The sequence below is a fragment of the Chiloscyllium punctatum genome, chromosome 15, assembly GCF_047496795.1.
Source record: "Chiloscyllium punctatum isolate Juve2018m chromosome 15, sChiPun1.3, whole genome shotgun sequence".
NCBI lineage: Eukaryota > Metazoa > Chordata > Chondrichthyes > Orectolobiformes > Hemiscylliidae > Chiloscyllium > Chiloscyllium punctatum.
The window spans coordinates 38,628,727-38,647,666 of record NC_092753.1 but is presented as its reverse complement, the minus strand read 5'-3'; the positions used below and the strand labels follow the sequence as shown (position 1 = coordinate 38,647,666).

General features: G+C 39.0%; 1 protein-coding gene across 18 annotated transcripts in view; it reads right to left on the bottom strand.

Moving 5' to 3' along the window:
* The window catches only part of dmd (dystrophin), a 1,983,813-nt gene that overhangs the window by 95,637 nt on the left and 1,869,236 nt on the right, over window positions 1–18,940 (bottom strand). For all 18 annotated transcript variants that reach the window (XM_072585000.1, XM_072584994.1, XM_072584999.1 and 15 more), the window contains 3 exons: window positions 15,412–15,486; window positions 10,589–10,790; window positions 4,945–5,030 (listed from right to left, as the gene is read on the bottom strand). In XM_072585000.1, the coding sequence (XP_072441101.1) occupies window positions 4,945–5,030; window positions 10,589–10,790; window positions 15,412–15,486 (363 nt within the window). The remainder of the gene's footprint in view (window positions 1–4,944; window positions 5,031–10,588; window positions 10,791–15,411; window positions 15,487–18,940) is intronic.

Sequence of the window (18,940 nt, the reverse complement as noted above, 5' to 3'; positions counted from 1 at the left end):
GATAAATAGTAATCAGACATCAGAAGAACTCCTGTACTACTTTTCAATCTCAGCACCTATATCTTTCCTATTGAAGTGAACAGACAGACAGGCCTTGGTTTAATGTATCATCCAGACTATCATTTCCAAAAAAAAATGCAGCAATCGATGAGAACCTGCACTGAATTTGAACATTGCAAATCAGAGGTGGCATTGTTTCCATGGCATGCTGACATTAAGCACAAGTGTACAGTGAATCTATGTTTTGCAAGTCATTTTAACGCAGCTTCATTATGTAACATAAATCTGTTTCTATCATAGTTTCATCCGTATAACTCCATTATCCCTATGCTTTTTTTTAATGATTTGAGTGTGTCGTCATATTTTCAGTATCATACTGCTGTATGGGTAATTCAGATTTGGGCAGTTTGCTGCCACCAATCCTCTTTTTTTACTGTATCTAGTGTTTACCTCATTATTGGTGGTAGAGGACAGAAAGCAAACAATTGAGGCACTTTCTGCACATAACAAGGTAGTTTATTAGATGAAGGCAATAGATACAGTTTATATTAACTTGCTAGGCATAATTACTGAGGACTCCCAGGAGTTATACAGAGTACATCTGCTCATTCAGGTTCCTCTGCAGACTCAACTGTCTCCACCCAAAAACTCCAAGACATCTGGAGCTCAACATGAACAGTAACTCCTTCAGAACCATTACCATACACAGGATAGCAAAGCCAGCATTTATTGCTTATCCCTAATATCACTGTGTGGAGCTGCTGCAGTCTGTATGGTGTAGTTACACTCTGTGCTGGGAGAATCAGGAATTCCAGATTTTGTCCAGTGATAATTGGGGAGGAAAGTGTATTTTTTCAGCATCATACTTTGTGACAACATTTTTAGCCACTAACAGTCGCCGTTGATAGCTATTCACCCTGCTAGCCAGATCGTTATCCACTCCTTTGTCTGTTCTTCTCTCTCTTTGGTCTCTATTTCCACCTATCATTGATTCCTTAACACCCACCCCTCCCACTTTATCTTCAGCATATAAACTGACATTTTCCTAGCTAACATTAGTTCTGAGGAAGGGTCACTCAATCCAAAACGTTTACTCTGATTTCTCTCCACAGATGCTGTCAGACCTGCTGAGCTTTTCCAACAATCTCTATTTTTCATATATACTCTCTCAGGTAACAGCAACTCATTGTATGATACAACTTCAAAGTGGAATTCTCCCTTACGCACTGTCAAACCTTCATCCCTCAAAAGAAAATTCAAAAAACAGATTACTTGATCCTTATTCAATGCTCTTTGTGGGAGTTTGCTGTGAGCATATTTGCTGTCTCCCTTCCTATAATAGTGATGACACTTTGAAGAAGTATTTAAAGTACTCCAGACATCCTGTTGGGAAACACTCTGCATCAATGCACCTTTTTATTACTACATCTGCACAACAGTAATGGCATTGCTCAGTCCCCTCTCCCGTTCCACTGTCCCACCACTTCTGGTATTTATGAGGCAAGACATACCAAAAGATGGTGGAGAAACAGTCTGGTACACTAGCTGTAAGGTATGATATAATGAATGTGACTATGTCAAGCAATTGCTTGACTAATCAGTGTGACAGCTCTCCCAATTTTGAATAAAATTCCCAGCTGTTAATGAGAAGCACTTTTCATGGTTAACAGGACTTGGTTGCTTCAAGCTCCAGATGATCTGCCTGGCTTTTATTCTGCTCTGACCTTCCTGAAATAGTGTTGATATAGCTGAGTAGCTTGCTGGATCATTTGATAGGACTATCAAGAGTCAAATATCTTGCTAAGGGTCCTGGTTCAACGAAAGCAAATTTCCTCTCAAAATGACAATCTGGTCACCATCACCAACACAATCCAAATTTTAATGACTTGAATTTAAATTCTCAATTGCAACGACAATGCCACAGTTTCCTTCTGGTTGGCTAAACTTATATTATAAAATTCTCATTGTTGTTCTCAAATTCATCCATGCTCTTGACCTACCTATTGTTGTAATCTCCTTCAGCCAGACAATGCTTGAGATGTCTGGCCAGCTCCAGTTCTGGTATCTTGATCACTTCCAATTTTAATCACTCCACTATTGGTAGTTATTGTCTTCAGCTGCCTAAATACCAAACACTGAAATTCCCTTCTTAAATACTGCTGTCTCTGTTTTCTCCTTTACAACCTTCTATAAGATACCTCTGATCAGATTTTTGGCCATCTATCCTAATACCTTCTTTTGTGGCTCAGTGTCAATGTCTTTTGACAATCAACTTGTGAAGTACCTTGAGGACATCTTACTGAAGTAAAAAAGGTATTTCTAAAAACACGTTGCTGCAGAGTGTCACTTTATGCAACAGATATTTACAGTGAGTGCACTATTATCACACAACTGTCTCCAGTGGTATCAAGCTATACTTCACATCATCTGTAGTACGTTTGTTACGTATTTAGACATCACACACACACACAAGCTTATTTCGGTTCAGATTTCCTCCACCATCATACAATCACAGTGGACAATTAACGTGAACAAACTAAAGATACATGAGGCTCAACTGAAGTCAAGTCCGATGTTTAAAACCCGATTAATTTGTTTTTGCTCCTAGCTTTCCTATCCTCTTATCCTGTTATGAACAGTTACAAAACCTGATAATATTCTACCAGGCATTTCATTTCCGTCTCAATATATTGCTTAATGATAAAAAATATTTGGAACTTGCTGAGATTCTATTTACAAAATAAAGTCTTCACTTTAAAACAGGAATTCATGTTCCTGAAGGCAGACTTGGTAGCAGCAGAGATCTGCATCAAAGCTGTGTGTTCTGAAAACTGTCGCATCTCTCAATAGTATGAGCCAATGACACAACAGTAATATGGTCACATCTGGCTGAGAGATTATTCCATCAAACTGACAACAGTAGGTGGAGCTAATAATAAACCTCACCTCCAGTGTAGTTACGTAGATTACCTTAATTGTCAGTGTTAAGACCCTCTTATTCAGCACTGAATTCGAGGTTGGAATTTTCTCCTCTCAATTGTGGCGTGAATAATGATGAACAAAGTGGATAAAGTGGGTGAGCTGAACAGGTTAGACTGTCAACGCTGAGAAAGATTTTCCAGATTTTCCTCGAGGGGAATCTGAATCTTGCACAAGTGGTGACTGCCTCTTTTCATGTATTTGCATCTCATTAATTACCCAACATGCCTCATTTCCTCACCACTCCCAATTCTCTTCCAGGAAATTAGATGGCACAAAGTGCCAACATGCAAATCAAAGCAGGTACCTGGTGGGTGTAGCTCACTGAATGATTGACCCAGCCACCACCTGAGTGTTTAGTCACACTCCTCCATTGCCATGTCTGGTCACACGTCAACCCTTCAGTATTTCACTTGGGAGCTCATGGATACCTATAGCTTGCATGCTTCTACCAGGTTGCTTTGCACATAGGGACATAAATCCATCTCATGAATTGGTACAGGATGCATCATGGGACTCTTATATTCCTTTCTTATTAGTCACTCACTTTAGTGTTTACATGGAAGCTGCCAGACTCTGTCCACTTCCCATTGTTTTCTCAGCACATTATGACATCAGCACGGACTTATAGGCTCTCAGGTTCTGTACGGGTCACACTACTTTCTTACCACAAGGTCCTCACTTAAAGGCTACTAGCTTCTGTCACTTGCATTGCTATCTAGAGCAGGAGGAGAGAGAGGCAGCTGGTGACAGTGGGGAGCACTGAATAGTTAATCCATCAATCAGGCACGGAGTGGACAAGTCAGTGAGCAGCACATTGAATGACATCAGTAACATCCACTACATGGAGATCTTTGAATATTGAGAAAAAAAAATGCAGCAGTCACATTTACTATCCATTATTATAACTGTAAATACCTGACTGGAAATATGAAACAAACACAGGAATTGTTGGCAAAACTCAACAAGCCTAGCAGCATCTGTGGAGAAGGAATCAGAGTTAACATTTTGAGTCCAATGTGTCTTGAAATATTAACTCTGTTGCTCTCTCCGCACATGCGGTCACACATGGAGTTTCTTCAGCACTTTTTTTAATATGGAAAATAATCCATTTTTGTTTAGTTTTAAACCTTTAAAGGAGTTCAACTTCAAAGAAACATGGTCTTTGAATTGAGGAGTGAACAAAGCCTAAAGAAGCACTTACTCCATGACCATGATGTATAAGTGACATCGTGGTATATATATGCTAACTGGTATTGCGTTTGAACACAAACAAGTAGAGGCTTGTCAAATGTGCTTCCTGATGACAATATTACTTTTAAGGTTTCATCACAACTAGTGTTCCTGTATCTGCAAGAATTTGTGTACTGTGCAAGAATACCTTACTGTAGACACAAGAGAAATGCCTGCAACATTCTAACGTGCTCTGGTGCTGCTAAGGTACATTAGCAGATTGTAATGCCAGGGTATTACATGGGGTGCGAGGCAGAACAAATAGGATTTGTACATTCTTCTCGGGGATGTAACCAGGCATCTTCCAACTGAGCTATTTCCAATGCTTGGGCATAGTGTAGAATCTCTCCTTGTGGGTTAATGAGGCATGTCAATCTCAAAGCCGTATTGACTGCTGCATTTCTTAATGAGTTCCTGAAGTTTAACCATTTCATTGTTTCCGATGCATGTTATTTGTTTATGCATACAGAAAAATCATTAAGGGAAGAGAGGTTATCAAACACAGAAAATGCACACATTGTTAAGAAAGCTAAAATCCATGAAACAAACCATGACCGAGACTGAAAAGTGTCTAAAATCTGCTGAACAGAAAATCCTTCAAGTTAGTTTTTCTTTTTGTGAAGTTAATTTTGTTGTGTCAGATTGAGCAAAGCCTATTTTTACTTCAATGGGTTCAGCACAAAGAAAAATGACAACAGAGATGTCTTGTAAAATATTCCAATACAAACTTACAGCGATACTTGTCCTCCAGGTGTGCTTTGCACAGTGACATGATGCCACTTTTAAAGGACAACACACGAATCTTCCCTGTTCGACCACTAGACAGAGAGAAAAGAACATCACATTAGACCTATCGGTGATACATTTCTAATGGACTTAATTGTGAGAAAAGGAAAGTTTTGCATGGTATAGAAGCCTCTTTGCAATTGTACACGATAGGCTGAAATTCTAGAACCTTGGAACTAGAAACAAAACAAATCATAATCCCTTGAAATCTCAGAACTGTGAGGACTCAGGCAAAACGGTGAAAATTACAGCACCCTGATATAACATTTGACAAACCCTTTTCAGACCGAATGACAAAACAGTATTTCATGTCATGTAGTCTGACTAGACCACTGGGCTCTTCTCTCAATAGGCAGCGCGTGGTGGTTTAACCTTACCTCAGGCAAGGGGTGAGGTGAAGGAGGTGGTATGGGAACTGAACCTATACTGTTGGATTCACTCTGCAACATAAACCAGCCAACTGAGCTAACCCCCACACCACTCATTACTAGACAATGATTTGTAAGCACACCTCTTGTACTTTCCTCATGCAGGGCATACTCGAGATTGAACATTTTGCTTTCAAGGTCCATGGGGCTCACACCGGGCAATGGATTTAGTTAAGGGCTAAATATGTTGTCAGTCCATGTGCACTTTGTAACTTCTCAGATTTTGAATTCTTACTTGACCTGTAGAATTTCTAAAAACAGGATTGTAACTGTGGTTCTGTTCGCCGAGCTGGGAATTTGTGTTGCAGACGTTTTGTCCCCTGTCTAGGTGACATCCTCAGTGCTTGGGAGCCTCCTGTGAAGCGCTTCTGTGATCTTTCCTCTGGCACTTGTAGTGGTTTGAATCTGCCGCTTCCGGTTGTCAGTTCCAGCTGTCCGCTGCAGTGGTTGGTATATTGGGTCCAGGTCGATGTACTTATTGATTGAATCTGTGGATGAGTGCCATGCCTCTAGGAATTCCCTGGCTATTCTCTGTTTGGTTTGACCTATAATAGTAGTGTTGTCCCAGTCGAATTCATGTTGCTTGTCATCTGCGTGTGTGGCTACTAAGGATAGCTGGTCGTGTCGTTTCATGGCTAGTTAGTGTTTCGTGGCTAGAACAGCCAGGGAATTCCTAGAGGCATGACACTCATCCACAGATTCAATCAATAAGCACATCGACCTGGACCCAAAATACCGACCACTGCAGCAGACAGCTGGAACTGACAACCGGAAGCGGCAGATTCAAACCACTACAAATGCCGGAGGAAAGATCACAGAAGTGCTTCACAGGAGGCTCCCAAGCACTGAGGATGTCACCTAGACAGGGGACAAAACGTCTGCAACACAAATTCCCAGCTCGGCGAACAGAACCACAGTTACAATCCTGTTTTTAGAAATTCTACAGGTCAAGTAAGAATTCAAAATCTGAGAAGTTACAAAGTGCACATGGACTGACAACATATTTAGCCCTTAACTAAATCCATTGCCCGGTGTGAGCCCCATGGACCTTGAAAGCAAAATGTTCAATCTCGAGTATGCCCTGCATGAGGAAAGTACAAGAGGAATAAATAATTTAGGATGCTAAATTTGAAAGTGAACAGAAGTGAAATAGTTTCCAAAGTTTTTAAGTTTAATTTAGGTTTGCAAGTGATTAATTCAGATTGGATTCCGGAAATGTTCAACTCCAGGCTACCTTATTTTCTCAGAGCCCAGCTTTGGGCAAACGATCTCAATACGGTTATTATGGCCTGCAATGACAATTTGCAACAAAGAAGTGTGCAATGAAACCATCTGCACACTGGAGATAAATCCGAATTTATAACTGTGTGGGTACTGCCAGTATCTCAGCCAAGTATATAATGTACTGTCAATATTTACTGTTTTCTCACTCCCTCAGAATGCAGTGTCTCCATTATAAGGACTTTTGGGTAGGCAATCAACTCGCGAAATGGATACAACCCCACAACAAATTCTGAATTTACACAGAGATTGAAAGCCACCATCCCACTGTTCTTTCTTTGATTATTTTGCTTTTCATTTAAAGGAACATGGCTGCTGCAAACCGTTACACTTAACACTGTGCTTTTCAGCTATGAGCAGTAGAAGGCATGGCTCGTGCCAAAGATTATAAACCACACTCTGCTCTGTAAAACTGCTGTTCTAAAAATTTCTTTCTCCATGTATTCCCCAACTCTTAAAAACAGGAAGTGTGAGGATGTATTTTCATACTGTCGACACAGAATTACATTCACAGGTTAAGTAATAGCCACAAATAAGCTATTTCATTCAGCAATAACTGTATTAATTATGTACCTCAAAATTATGAATGATTCCTTAACTTATGCTCAGTGTCCATGATCTGTCACACTGTGAAAACACACTGTTCATTGTTTCAATTGCAGGGATGAGCAGGGTTTATATCAAAGTACACTGAAAATAATAAAGTAACAAAAATTCTACTTAAAGTGACTGAATGTGAATCTTCAAATTGTACTTCTTGGAGTTAAAGGAATGAAAAGTCTTTATTTGGGGATATTTGTAATAGGTACATACTAATTAGCCCCACAAGTCCAGTCTGCTACAGAATGAGATCATGGCTGACCTGCGACCCAATTCCACATAATAATCTACATTACATATCCCTCAATAACGTTTCTCCCACTTCGTCTAATACTTCGCTGACTTTTTCATCAAGGTCGGCACCTTCAAGTGGAAGAGTGAGCAACCCAACAGCTTATTTCTGGTTGTCAAGAATTGTCGAGATATCGCCAGGGCATTAGATGTTGCCTCATGAAAGAGACAAATGTTTTAAGGCAAAGTATATCAGTGTATCCATGTTAACAAATAAATATTACGAAGGAGTTCTCTCCCGAAGTCAATGTGCCTTTATTTGTTTTTTTTTGACAGCAGTTTCTAAATATTCTGTGTAACTTCAGGTAACAAAACACTATGCTATTGAGAGCTGAGCTTTACTCAATAATATTTTGTAGGTCTTTATTTTTGTTAAATTTAATATTGTTCAGGTAGGGACGAAAGCTGCCAGTGAATCTTTAAAAGATACAGAATCACAAAATTATTACACTGCAGAAAGCCATTTTGTCTGCACTCGCTGTGAGCATTTTGGTTTCGTGCCAATCTCCAGTTTTTTCCCTGTAACTCTTACATTGGTTTTATTTAAGTAATCATCTAATATACTGTTAAATGCCTTAAATAAAGTCAGAGATGTACAGCAAACCCTTCAGTCCAATTCACCCATACCAACCAGATATCCTAAATTAATCTAGTCCCATTTGCCAGCATTTGGCCTATATCCCTCTAAAGCCATCCTATTCATATTCCCATCCAGATGCCTTTTAAATGTTGTAACTGTACCAGCTTCCACCACCCTCTGGCAGCCCATTCCATACACACACCATACTGTGTGAAAAAGCTGCTCCTTAGGTCCCTTTGAAATCTTTATCTTCTCACCTTAAACCTATGCCCTCTAGTTTTGGACTTCCCCACCCCAAGGAAAAGACCTTGCCTATTTATCTCATCCACACCCCTCATGATTTTGTAAACCTCTGTAAGGTCATCCCTCAGCCTCCAATGCTCCAAGGTAAATAGTCCCAGCCTATTTATCCTATAGCTCAAACCCTCCAACTCTGGCAACATCCTTGTAAACCTTTTCTGAACCCTTTCTAGTTTCACAACATCCTTCCAATAGCAGGGAGACCAGAATTACACACAGTATTCCCGAAGTGGCCTAACCAATGTCCTGTACAGTTGAGTATGGGAGGTCATGTTACAATGCACTGACCAATGAAGGTAAGCATACCAAACTCTTTCTTCACTATACTATGTGCCTGGGACTCCACTTTCAAGGAACTATGAATCTGCACTCCAAGATCTCTTTGCTCAGCAATACTCCCCAGGATCTTACCACTAAGTGCATAAGTCCACCCTGATTTGCCTTCCCAAATTGCAGCACCTTACATATACCTGTATTAAACTCCAACTGCCACTCCTCAGCCCATTGGGCCATCTGATCAAGGTCAGATTGTACTGACATAACCTTCTTGACTGCACACCACACCTCCAATTTTGGTATCACCTGCAAACTTACTAACTATACCTCCTATTTCACATCCAAATAATTTATGTAAATGACAAAAAGCCACTGGACCCTGCACCGATCCTTGTGACACACCGCTGGATACAGGCCTCCAGTCTGAAAAGCAACCCTCCATCACCACCCTTTGTCTTCTACCTTTGAGCCAGTTCTGAATCCAAAAGGCTAGTCCTCTACGTTCCATCTGTATTCCAAATGAATATGCCTCCATTATAATTCCAACCAGTGGATTCCACATTGAGCCATTTGAGAAAAGTTTTTACTCATCTCTCATTTGCTTCTTTTGTAAAACACTTTAAACTATGTGCTCCAGTTATTGATACATTTATAAGCAAGAATAAATTGTCTCTATTTACTCTGTCCAGACCCCTCAGGATTTTGAATACTTCTATTAAATCTCCTTCTTACCCATCTCCTCTCCGAGTAAAACAGTCCCAACATTTTCAATACATTTTCTTAACTGAAATGTCTCATCCCTGATGTTATTCTCATAAATCTCTTCTGCACACTCTTGAATGCTTTCGCATCCCTACTACAGTATAACACCCAAAACTGTACACAATACTCCAACTGTGGGCTAACTAGTTTATTAAAGGTTCAGCATAATATCCCTGCTTTTATACTCTAATTGATGAAGCTGAGAAGACTGATGAAGCCTAGAAGACTTAATACTTTAATGCCATTCTCTACCTGTCCTGTCACCTTTAGTGATCTTTGCACATATAAAAGCACTTCTCTCTGCTCCTGCCGACTCTTAATAGTACCCCTTAGGTTGCATGGTCTCTTCATGTTCTTTGCACCATAACATACTATGTTACACTTCTTTGCATTGACCTACTGCCATCTATCTGCTCATTTCATACCTGATAATGCCCTTTTAAAAGTTTTGTTCTGCTCTTCTGAGTTTACAAAGTTTCACGTGATCTGCAAGCTTTTAAATTGTCCCCTGCAATCCAAGATCGAAATTATTAAAACATATCAGGAAAGGCAAGGGTCCCAATACTCGTTCCTGATGAAGGGCTTTTGGCCGAAATGTCGATTTTACTGCTCCTTGGATGTTGCCTGAACTGCTGTGCTCTTCCAGCACCACTAATCCAGAATCTGGTTTCCAGCATCTGCAGTCATTGTTTTTACCTAGTTCCTGGGGACCATGACTGCAAACTTTTCTCCAGCTGGAAAAATATTCCTTAATTATGACTCTATCTTGATCATTCCTTAGCCAATTCTGTATCCACTTTTATTCTATGTCCCTTTCATTCTATGAGCTATTACCTCCCTCCAGATCTACTGCGTTTTACTATATACTTGATGCTTTTCGGAAGTCCACATACGTCACATCAACAGATGTCTTGGAGTCAACATAGCAACTTTTGTCAGGGGTGTTTGCCAGAAATAAATCAAGCAGTTTTGTAGTCACCCTACTTATCTCCAACCATAACCCTCCTTCCAACACCCCTTTCTTCCTGGATTGGTTCTGTTTGAGTTCATTACACTGTTCAAAGAAACATACGTGTCATAAACATTGAGGAGCCAGTTAAGACACATGTCCACGCAGAGAGGCACATTGACAAGGTTACTGTGTTCTTGTTCCAGTCGATCATAGATTGAAGTCAGGCAGTTAATTATCTCCAAAATATCCATTAGTTGATCATTTTGCTTGAGGTTGTGCTGGTCAAAAGCCTCACAAGCACTTGGCAGAGAGAGAAGATCCACTGTCGAGAAATCGAAAAACAACACTTATTAAAATTATGTTCGAATCTCTGAACAATTACTTGACAGCATTTCCAAAGAGCAAATCAGTGAGATGGCATCACTTCGCTGCAAATTATCCTGTGTGTCTGCACTGCAGTATATGATGGGACAAATAAAATTATTCTGAATAATTTCAATATTGTCAATCGGAAATAATTTATTCCTCAATAAAACAATAATGCTTGAGGATGGAGCAGAAGCACCAGCACAGAAACCTTTTTTTTCACTTGAGCAACATAAAATCTACTATCTATGCCTGTACTGTAAAAGTTGAGAGCAAAGATTTAATGCAAATACAAGCTGTGAACACCAGCATCAAAATCCCACTGCAAATACAAGCCATGAAATTCAGTAATAAAACTCAGTCACAGATTCAAACTACGGATTTAAGAAACAAAATTGCACTCTATCTGCAAGGTGTGAAATTCTATGATCTGATCAATCCTCAGCACTGGCCTCCAATTCTCACATCAAAGTGCACATTTTTCCAATACAACAGATTGGATATTCACTCTGTTTGAAACTTATGGTGTATTTTGTTGGAATTTGTGTTCCTGCTGTCACCAATTTATTGCTGCCACCGTATTCTGATGAAGGATCTACAAATCATTTCAGCTGGCTTGCAAATCATACACATGAATAATGATGGGATTGATGAGATCATTGATCATGCTTTTGGTCCCAAGCTATCGAACTTTTAGCCCAAACAATGTAAGCTTTCCAAAGGTTGTGCTTCAACAGGAAGAACTTAAGAGCAGCAGACTGTGGAACGGATTCCCAACGAACACACGGAGTATTGTCCATTCCTGCCTGCACAATCTGAAGCCAGTTCCTGGGAGAACACGCAAATCAAGATTTATACAACACACCTACTGCCTCCTACCTTCATAACTGGAAGAGTGCATCCCCATGATGGCTCTTATATACTGTTCACTGCAAATATCCACAACTCAATTCTACCATGATCCAGATACATAAAACATCAAGTGCAGAGTTATACCATAATTTGAGCACAAGGATGTGCTTGGTTGTGTTTGGGTGTGGAGCAAGGGTTGGGAAGGCGTGGCAATGTCAGACAACAACCTCATCAGGTCTGAACTGTGCTATACCGTTAATGGGCAGAGTTGGGCGGACAGGCAATGGTCAAATCTAGAAAATTATAGCCCTTGACTTCTCATCTAATAAAATCTGACAGCTTTACTCCTCTAATGCAGCGAGTTACACATGTTGAAAGGGAAGGGGAAACTAGTTCAATTTGTCTTTCAAACGGCAATTGGATTAAAATCTGGATTGAAATAATCTGCAGGGGCATGGGGAAAGAATAGGGAGTAGAAGTAGTTGAACACCTCTTTCAAGAGCCAGCACCAACAAGATGAGTTGAATGGACTCTATTATATGAACCAACTGCTGATTCTCAACACAAAACAAGAAAATGACACATGCTGCTTGAAAAAAAGCTCTAACATAATAAAATGTACTTCTGAACAAACCTGACAAACAATTCAGGAATACAATAAAGAATATAGTTTTTTAAAAAATAATTGCTGAAGCCCCATAGAAGCTTGCAGGAATAGCAAGTTTAAAAAGGACTTGAAAAAAGTAGCAGCACACATCTAACTCACAGGTATGGATAAAATGACAGAGCAATATTGTTGCGCAGTAAAAGTGATCGTGACTGAGCTGTAAGTCTTGCTCTGCTAATGCATGTCACACCACAATAACCAAATGATCCATGTTCCCCTAATGCACATAAGTCAAGAGCTAGCCTTTGCAAAAGTCATTCTAATGTCTAGTTTGTTGCCAATACATTGGTTATTTTGTGTACCTTTAATACACATAATTTAGGGGCAATCTACTTCAAGTGAAACTCATTCTTATTTAATTAGTTGAGCTACCTTTACATAAGTTCAACTACATGAATTTGCAGCCAAATACAAATTCAACTATATCAAGTTGAGGGCCTGGTCAGATATCAACAAACAAGTAAACCATTTGTTACAATACTTCCTGCAAGGAATTGAAAAACACTATTCTCCTAAGGTTAGTTTATTTGTGGACTTGGAAATATACGATCAGCATCACAACACTTGTATCGATGGGCAAACAAGTGATAGTGAGATCCCCTAGAGTTAAATAATCAATGACAACTAATTCATTCCTTCAAGCAGGTTTGATGTAGTTTAATTAGAAACAAAGCCTCAGTCTAAATGGATCAAATTTTGGAAAGACATTCGCAATGATTTGACAACACAAATGCAATCCAAACTGACATGACATCTATTTGGTAAATTGATCAATTTTTAAAAATATGTAAAACATTAACTTTGAATTGGCCTGAAGCTTTTAACATCAGAAAGAACTTGGATGCTAATGTTGTGTTCTGAAGATTCTGCAACAATTTTTGCATCATTTATGCACTTCCAAAAAAAACCATAAAAGGACATTTCATAAATAATGGGCAAGGAAAGAAGTAACAGCACTGCATGCATTACTTTATAGCTTGTGGTGAATTTTTTCATTACTACCAAAGTGAAGCATGCTCCTAAATGCTTGCATTTCATGGATTGGTGCTTGTAACCTGCTGTTTCATTCACATTCATGTTCAGAATCCACTGTGGGACTTGATGCTTGAGGTAAGACAATTATCTCACTTCCATGATAAAAACTGCAACATACAGATTATACAGGGATATCTGTCTGCTTGATACTTTCATCAACTTTATGTATTATCAATAAAGATTTTGCATAAAACTTTTTAATCCCAAGAATGCCACGAAACTCTCCTGCTACAAACAGGTACTTAGAAGTTCTTGTGGCAATGAGGTCATCCACATCACACTGTAGAGTAATCCTGAACATGTTGAAACTGGATTGCCGAATTGGAGGCTTATGAATAATGATCACTTCAAGGTAATGGAGGACAACCAGTCCCAACCCAACTGTTGGGTTCGGAGTAGGGAACAGGGAATTCACACTTTCCTCCAGACAGCCTTAGGGTGCGGGAATAAGGATTTCAGTCTCTGGATGATGGGTTGATATCCAACAGGATACCTGTGTTAGAAGGAAGCTAATATCTTATTCCCTCTCCCATATGTTTTAGACTTGACAACAGGGCTTCTTTACATCCTGGATTAGCAGAGTAGTGACATTCCCACCAATCACTGTAGCCCATTTACCTGATATGGACTGTCAGTAAGGCTAATAATCTGGCCACATAAAAGGATCTGCTGGGAAAAATCACACAGAACATGACCTGTTGATTGCAAAGTTGATGAATATTAAAAGTTGCCAGGAGCGTTGCTGAACAAAGATCTTGGCTTCCAGGTTCATTGCTTCTTGGAAGTGGAGTCCAGATAGAGAGGATGGTGAAGGTAGCGGTTAGTATGCTTGCCTTTATTGGTCAGTGCATGGAGTATAGGAATTGGGAGGTAATGTTGCAGCTGTACAGGACATTGGTTGGCCACTTTTGGAATACTGTGTGCAGTTTTGGTTTTCCTCCTTTTGGAAGGATGCTGTGAAATGTGAAAAAGTTCAGAAAATATTTACAAGGATGTTGACCGAGTTGGAGAGTATGAGCTATTGGAGGCCGCTGAACAGACTGGAGCTATTTTCAGTGGAGCATCAGGGGCTGAGGGGTGACATTATAGAGGTTTATAAAATCATGAGGGTGGATATGGTGAATAGACAAGGTCTTTTCCCTGGGGTGGATGAGAGAGTCCAAAACTAGAGGATAGAAGTTGAAGGTGAGAGGGTAAAGATTTAAAAGGGGCCTAAGGGGCAACTTTTTCCTCGCAGAGGGTGGCTCGTGTATGGAATGAGCTGCCAGAGAAAGTAGTGGAGGCTGGTACGATTACAACATTTAAAAGGCATATGGATGGGAATATGAATTGGAAGGGTTTAGAGGGATATGGGCCACATGCTCGCAAATGGGACTAGATTAATTTAGTATATCTGGTCGAGATGGACAAGTTGGACTGAAGGTTCTTTTTCCATGCTGTACATCTCTATGACTCAAGTTCCCACTATACAAAACCCTGGTTAGACTAGACTGGAGAACTGTGAACAGTTGTTAACATAATGCACTATGAACAATATATTGTTCATGGATGGAGGGCTGTAAAGAATGAGCAGAACAATACATGTACTCCAAAGGTTAAATTGTTAGGAGAGATTACACAAACTAGAATTCCATTCCTTGGAATTTATAATGTTATAGGGTAAGCTTATCACAGTTTACAAGAAATTAAGAAGAAATGATAAGTTTGAGAGAAGGAAAATATCTCTGCTGGTTAGGAAATCTAGGGTTACATGACATAACTACAATTCATGCTTCTCAGAAGTGAAGTTTGTAAAGGGTAAGTAAAGTTTGGAACTCTCCCACTAATGGTTGTCAATCGTTAATTTTAATCTAAAATCAACAGATTCATTATTAACCAAATACATTAAAAGAATAATGGGCAAAAAATGGAAACACGAGGTTCAGTCACAAATCAGTCATGACTTCATAGTAAAGGAACGGTTTGAAGTGGTAAACAAACTATTCCTTGGCAAAGAGCAGTATGAGGAGAAGACAATACTTACGGCAAAGAGCTTTCTGCAGTCTTCGTAGCTTCATGGCTGTTCTGTACGCAGAAAACCTTACATTATTTAGGTCGGCTGCATTAAAAAAAACAAACAAACATTCTCAGTAGTGTATCTCAGAAGTGACTCTTCATCATTCTAAATTTTTCCAGTAGGTATGGATTTTAGCACAAAATATTCATCACTTTCAATATCACACGCACATTTAATAACAGCGATATTTTGACAAACACATTTCTTAATACGATAAGCACCCATGGGGATGGAACATGTTATAAACATGGATAAATGATTGGGAAACTAATAGAAGAGAGAACTGAGAAAAAGGTTTCACTTTCAGCATGACAATCTGCATCTCCTGGTGTGCCAGAGGCATCAGGAATGGGGCCACAATTATTTACAACATCTATTAATGACTTGGACAAGGCAGTAAATCTACGATCACCAATTTTGCAGAATATATTAAAATAGATGGAAAGGCAAGTGCTAAGGATGACACAAAGAGTCTGCAGAGATATGGATAATTCAGGGGCAGTTAAATGTTGAGTTAAATGAGTGAGCAGAGACTTAGCAGATGGAATACATTAGGAAAAATTTAGGCAATGCTCTTTGCCAGGCTGAACAGAAGAGTGGAACATGAACTAAGAAGCACTGCAGATAGCTGCAGCACAGAGAGATTTGGAGGTCCTTGTACATGAATCGCTATAAGCTAGCATCCAAGGTCAACGAGTAATAGGTAAGTCTAAAAGCCTGTCGGTCTTTATTTTAAATGGATTGAATACAAAACATAGGGGTGCTTATTAAATCTATATAAAGAACCAGTTAGTCCACATCAAAAATACTGTGAACATTTTTGCCCGCTTATCTAATGAAAGAAAAATAAACTGGCATCGAGGCAGTCCAGAAATGGTCCACTATGTTGATCCTGGGTATAAAAGGATTTTCTTATTGGGAAAGGTTGAATCTGTTTTTCAGGTTTGGAGTTTAGAAGAATAAGAGTTGAATTATTGAAACATAGGATTCTTCGGAAGTTTAAGAGGGTAGATATAAAGTGGTTGTTTCTCCTTGTGGAACAGTCTAGGAGCAGGCTGCATAATCTCAGAGGAAAGGGTAGCAAACTTAAGACACAGATGAAAAGGAATTTCTTCTCTCAGAACATGGAGATTCTGCTTTTTTAAAAACGCAGTGCTCTGCAATTGCTGAGTTATTAAGTATATTCAATTCTAAGCGAGACAGACTTTCAATCGGTAAGGGCATGAACGATTGAGGGGACAAGACTGGAAAAACTGAGTTAAAAATCAGTCGTGAACTCATTGCATAGTAGAATAGGCTTGATGCACTAAATGGCTAACTTGTGCTCTTGCATTTTATGATCCAACCTTTAGAGGATGTAACATGCACAAATTCAAAATAAAAACCTTCATATTCATGACATTGTTGATGTCCATGTTAACACTTCATAAATTTGCCTTTAAGGCACTTTCTGTTATTTAATTTGAGGCAGCAAACAAGATGGTGACGCGAGTAAAATATCAGTGGAATGACTTTTGCAGATACTATGAGAACTCTTTGACACTGGTTTCAAATGTTCTAATGTAAGAATCTGGGAATGATAAAGAATAACCAGGAACTATGACAACACTAAAAAGATTGGACTCAAATTTCATTTATAATCTGTCATGTTAATTTCAGAATGAGATTGCAGCCTGAAAATACTTGTGTCCTGTTTATTATTGTTGTCTCACGTCAGCTCCTTTCTGATTTTAGTGTGTGGTCACTAGGGGGGTTGCACTGATCAATGATGAAGCGTAGGATTTGTGGATGTTGCCTATTTGCTATACCTGTATACATTGATAAATCTTATTTTAGTCAATATTTCATACATAAATGCACACATAGTCAATGAAAGTTTAATTTTTTGTGCAGTCCATTAGAATCTTATCCAGAAATGCTCATTTTATAAACATATGCACACATGCATAGGCTCTCTGATAGTATATCATTCACAGATGTTACATGCTACATAATAAATCAATCACAGTTCATAGGTCTAATGAGTTTCACAACTTTAAATATAAAGTACAATTCATCTCAAATGTCTTTAGGGCTGGCAGGCCACAGGATTTTTCAAGCTTACTCTTTCTTTTTACGTTTTAATGACAAGTTGTGTCTGCTAATTCACCAAGGCTATCAATTCTCCAGGTCTTGAATTTGGACTGAATTAAGTACTGTTTTTTGACATAATTTAGCTTGATGTTAAAGCAACATCTCATTTTTCTAGCACATTTGCAGATCCAATTGAAATTTATTTTAACTTTTCAATAGTTAAAATGACAGAACACAAATATCACTAAAGGTGAAGAATACAATACATATTTGTTGTATACTGGAATAAAATGTGTGGTGCACAATTAAGCAACTAGCTTGCAAAGAGTGAGAAGCATTAATTTTAGAATGATCTGTGCTCTGGACATTGGTGGAAAATAAACACATCAGTAATCTTCTGTTGACTATAGATCTTTAATGCTCTATAGCATAACACACTTGCAACAATAGCAAATTACGAGTTCCCCATAATGACACTGGGTTCAAAAAGGAACAAGAGTTTATATTTTTCTAATCATGTAGATTGAAACATTCTATTTGAAATTATTCAAAATCAATGTTCATTGTACAGCTAGTTGCATATGAACGAGAATGTTTGGTACTGTGACACATTATAGTCTAACGAGGGAAAAAGTCAACCAAACTAGCACGAGAAGGGTGTACACCATGTATGAGCAGAAATTCTCTGTGCTGCTCAAGACTTAGGGTGGCGTCTCAATTATCTGTTTTCCTGTTTCTATGAGATTTCTGCAGGAGAAAGCCTTACTGCAAAGACCACAGATGTTTATTTTCTTGTATTTCATCTTTTCATTGTGAATAATGAAAGCACACAAGGTTACTTTTATCCCTTCTATGCTGTACGGGTCTTTATTCCTGCTCCCAGAAATATGACCATCTTGTACATTTAAGAAATAATTTTGGGGACTCCGTGTGCCAGCTATCGACAATGGAATCTTGCTATTATGGCAAATAAAGGCAGTTCCAACGTATGTTTGCTCCACCACATATTCTCCGAATATAACTTGTTTTAACCACAGACAAAACAAATTCTAACAAAAGCAGAGTCAGCTCACAGGACTGAACAATAATCAATGAAAAGTTAACATTAATTCAATATTAAAAGAAAATGCTAATGCAAATACCAATCAAATATGGTAAACAGCATTAACAATATTTCAGGTATGTTTCTTTCGCATCCCCCATTCCTGAAGACCCCTGTAAAGTATTAACACTTTCTCAGTGAAAGCAGAGCAGGTCAGGCAGCATCCAAGAAGCAGGAGAATTGACATTTTGGGCAAAAGCCCAAAAGATTCCTGATGAAGGGCCTTTGCCCAAAATGACTATTCTCCTGCTCCTCGGATGCTGCCTGACCTGTGCTTTTCCAGCACCACAATTTCGACTCTGATCTCCAGCATCTGCAGTC